The sequence below is a fragment of the Echinococcus granulosus genome (genome assembly GCF_000524195.1).
Source record: "Echinococcus granulosus chromosome Unknown EG_S00210, whole genome shotgun sequence".
Lineage (NCBI taxonomy): Eukaryota > Metazoa > Platyhelminthes > Cestoda > Cyclophyllidea > Taeniidae > Echinococcus > Echinococcus granulosus.
In genome coordinates this window covers 90,522-91,529 of record NW_020170590.1, presented here as the reverse complement: position 1 = coordinate 91,529, position 1,008 = coordinate 90,522, and the positions used below count along the sequence as shown (strand labels likewise).

General features: G+C 44.8%; 1 protein-coding gene across 1 annotated transcript in view; it reads left to right on the top strand. All coding sequences in view use genetic code 11, as the record gives it.

Annotated features, from left to right (window-relative positions):
- The window catches only part of EGR_10340 (hypothetical protein), a gene marked incomplete at both ends in the record, with an annotated part of 9,985 nt that overhangs the window by 4,540 nt on the left and 4,437 nt on the right, over positions 1–1,008 (top strand). Inside the window, one exon of the mRNA XM_024499589.1 lies at positions 677–780. Coding sequence (XP_024346007.1) covers positions 677–780 — 104 coding nt within the window. The remainder of the gene's footprint in view (positions 1–676; positions 781–1,008) is intronic.

Below are 1,008 nucleotides of genomic sequence, written 5' to 3'. Positions count from 1 at the left end.
TTCTGGATGAATACGAGTTGCGAGGTCTACACCACGAATGCTCACCCATTACTGGATGCCTAACACACACACCATCAGAACTGCAGTAATTGAAATGCTATATCATGTACCGCTGGTAGCTGCACAAGCTACTGGAAGTAATCTTTATTCAAGTTAGTTGACCAGTAGTAGAATTGAGACACTGGATTCTGCTGTGCACTTCTCAGCACCGCCCCAAGGGCTGTTGAGCAGTAGCGAGTACCATGTCGGTTTCAGGTGATAGCACTACTGGAAAGAATCAAACACCCGACAGTGCAAATCGACTCCTCGCTATCATGTCCTATGTGATTGACACAACGTGGATCGTGGTAACAAGAGCTGTAATGATACCGCCGAAGACAGCGAGGAAAATGTGACTTGGAGGCAGGAGGTGATAGAATTCATTCTCACACCACAAGTACTTTGCTTTTTTCCATGGCGCCACCGCCACACCCAAATGGAGTGAAGCCACCTAAGAGCAGATGAAAGGTAGGCGTAGGTACCAGAAGAGACGCGTTTTGATTGGCTGAACAGAGCCGGGCATCTCAAGTGCATGCGTCAGCAGTCATCTCATTCAGATGTCAATGAGGATGTTTAGGGAGATAAACTTGATCGCAGAGGAGGCACCACTAACTATTCACAAAATGTGAAATCGTAGCACTTCGTTTCGAGAAGAAGCAACAAAAATTTGGGCAAGGAAAATCGCAAGTGCATTTGGGATGATTGGCATGATAATGCGAAATGTGAATAAGACAGATTTGTGTAAAACGCGGAATATCTAAACTCGGAAATCAGGTAATTTTGATGTGGTTGTCTAAGCCTGACCCAATGATGAATTGAGAGTCCCTAATAATTTTTTAGTGTGCTCTTAAACCTTAGTCGGGCTATTCTAGGCAAGAGTGGATCTGTGAATATGCACAGCACTAGATGGAATCTACTTATTCCTTTTCAAAGCGGTATGAAGGTGCAACCAGCCTCTTGCAAAGTCGC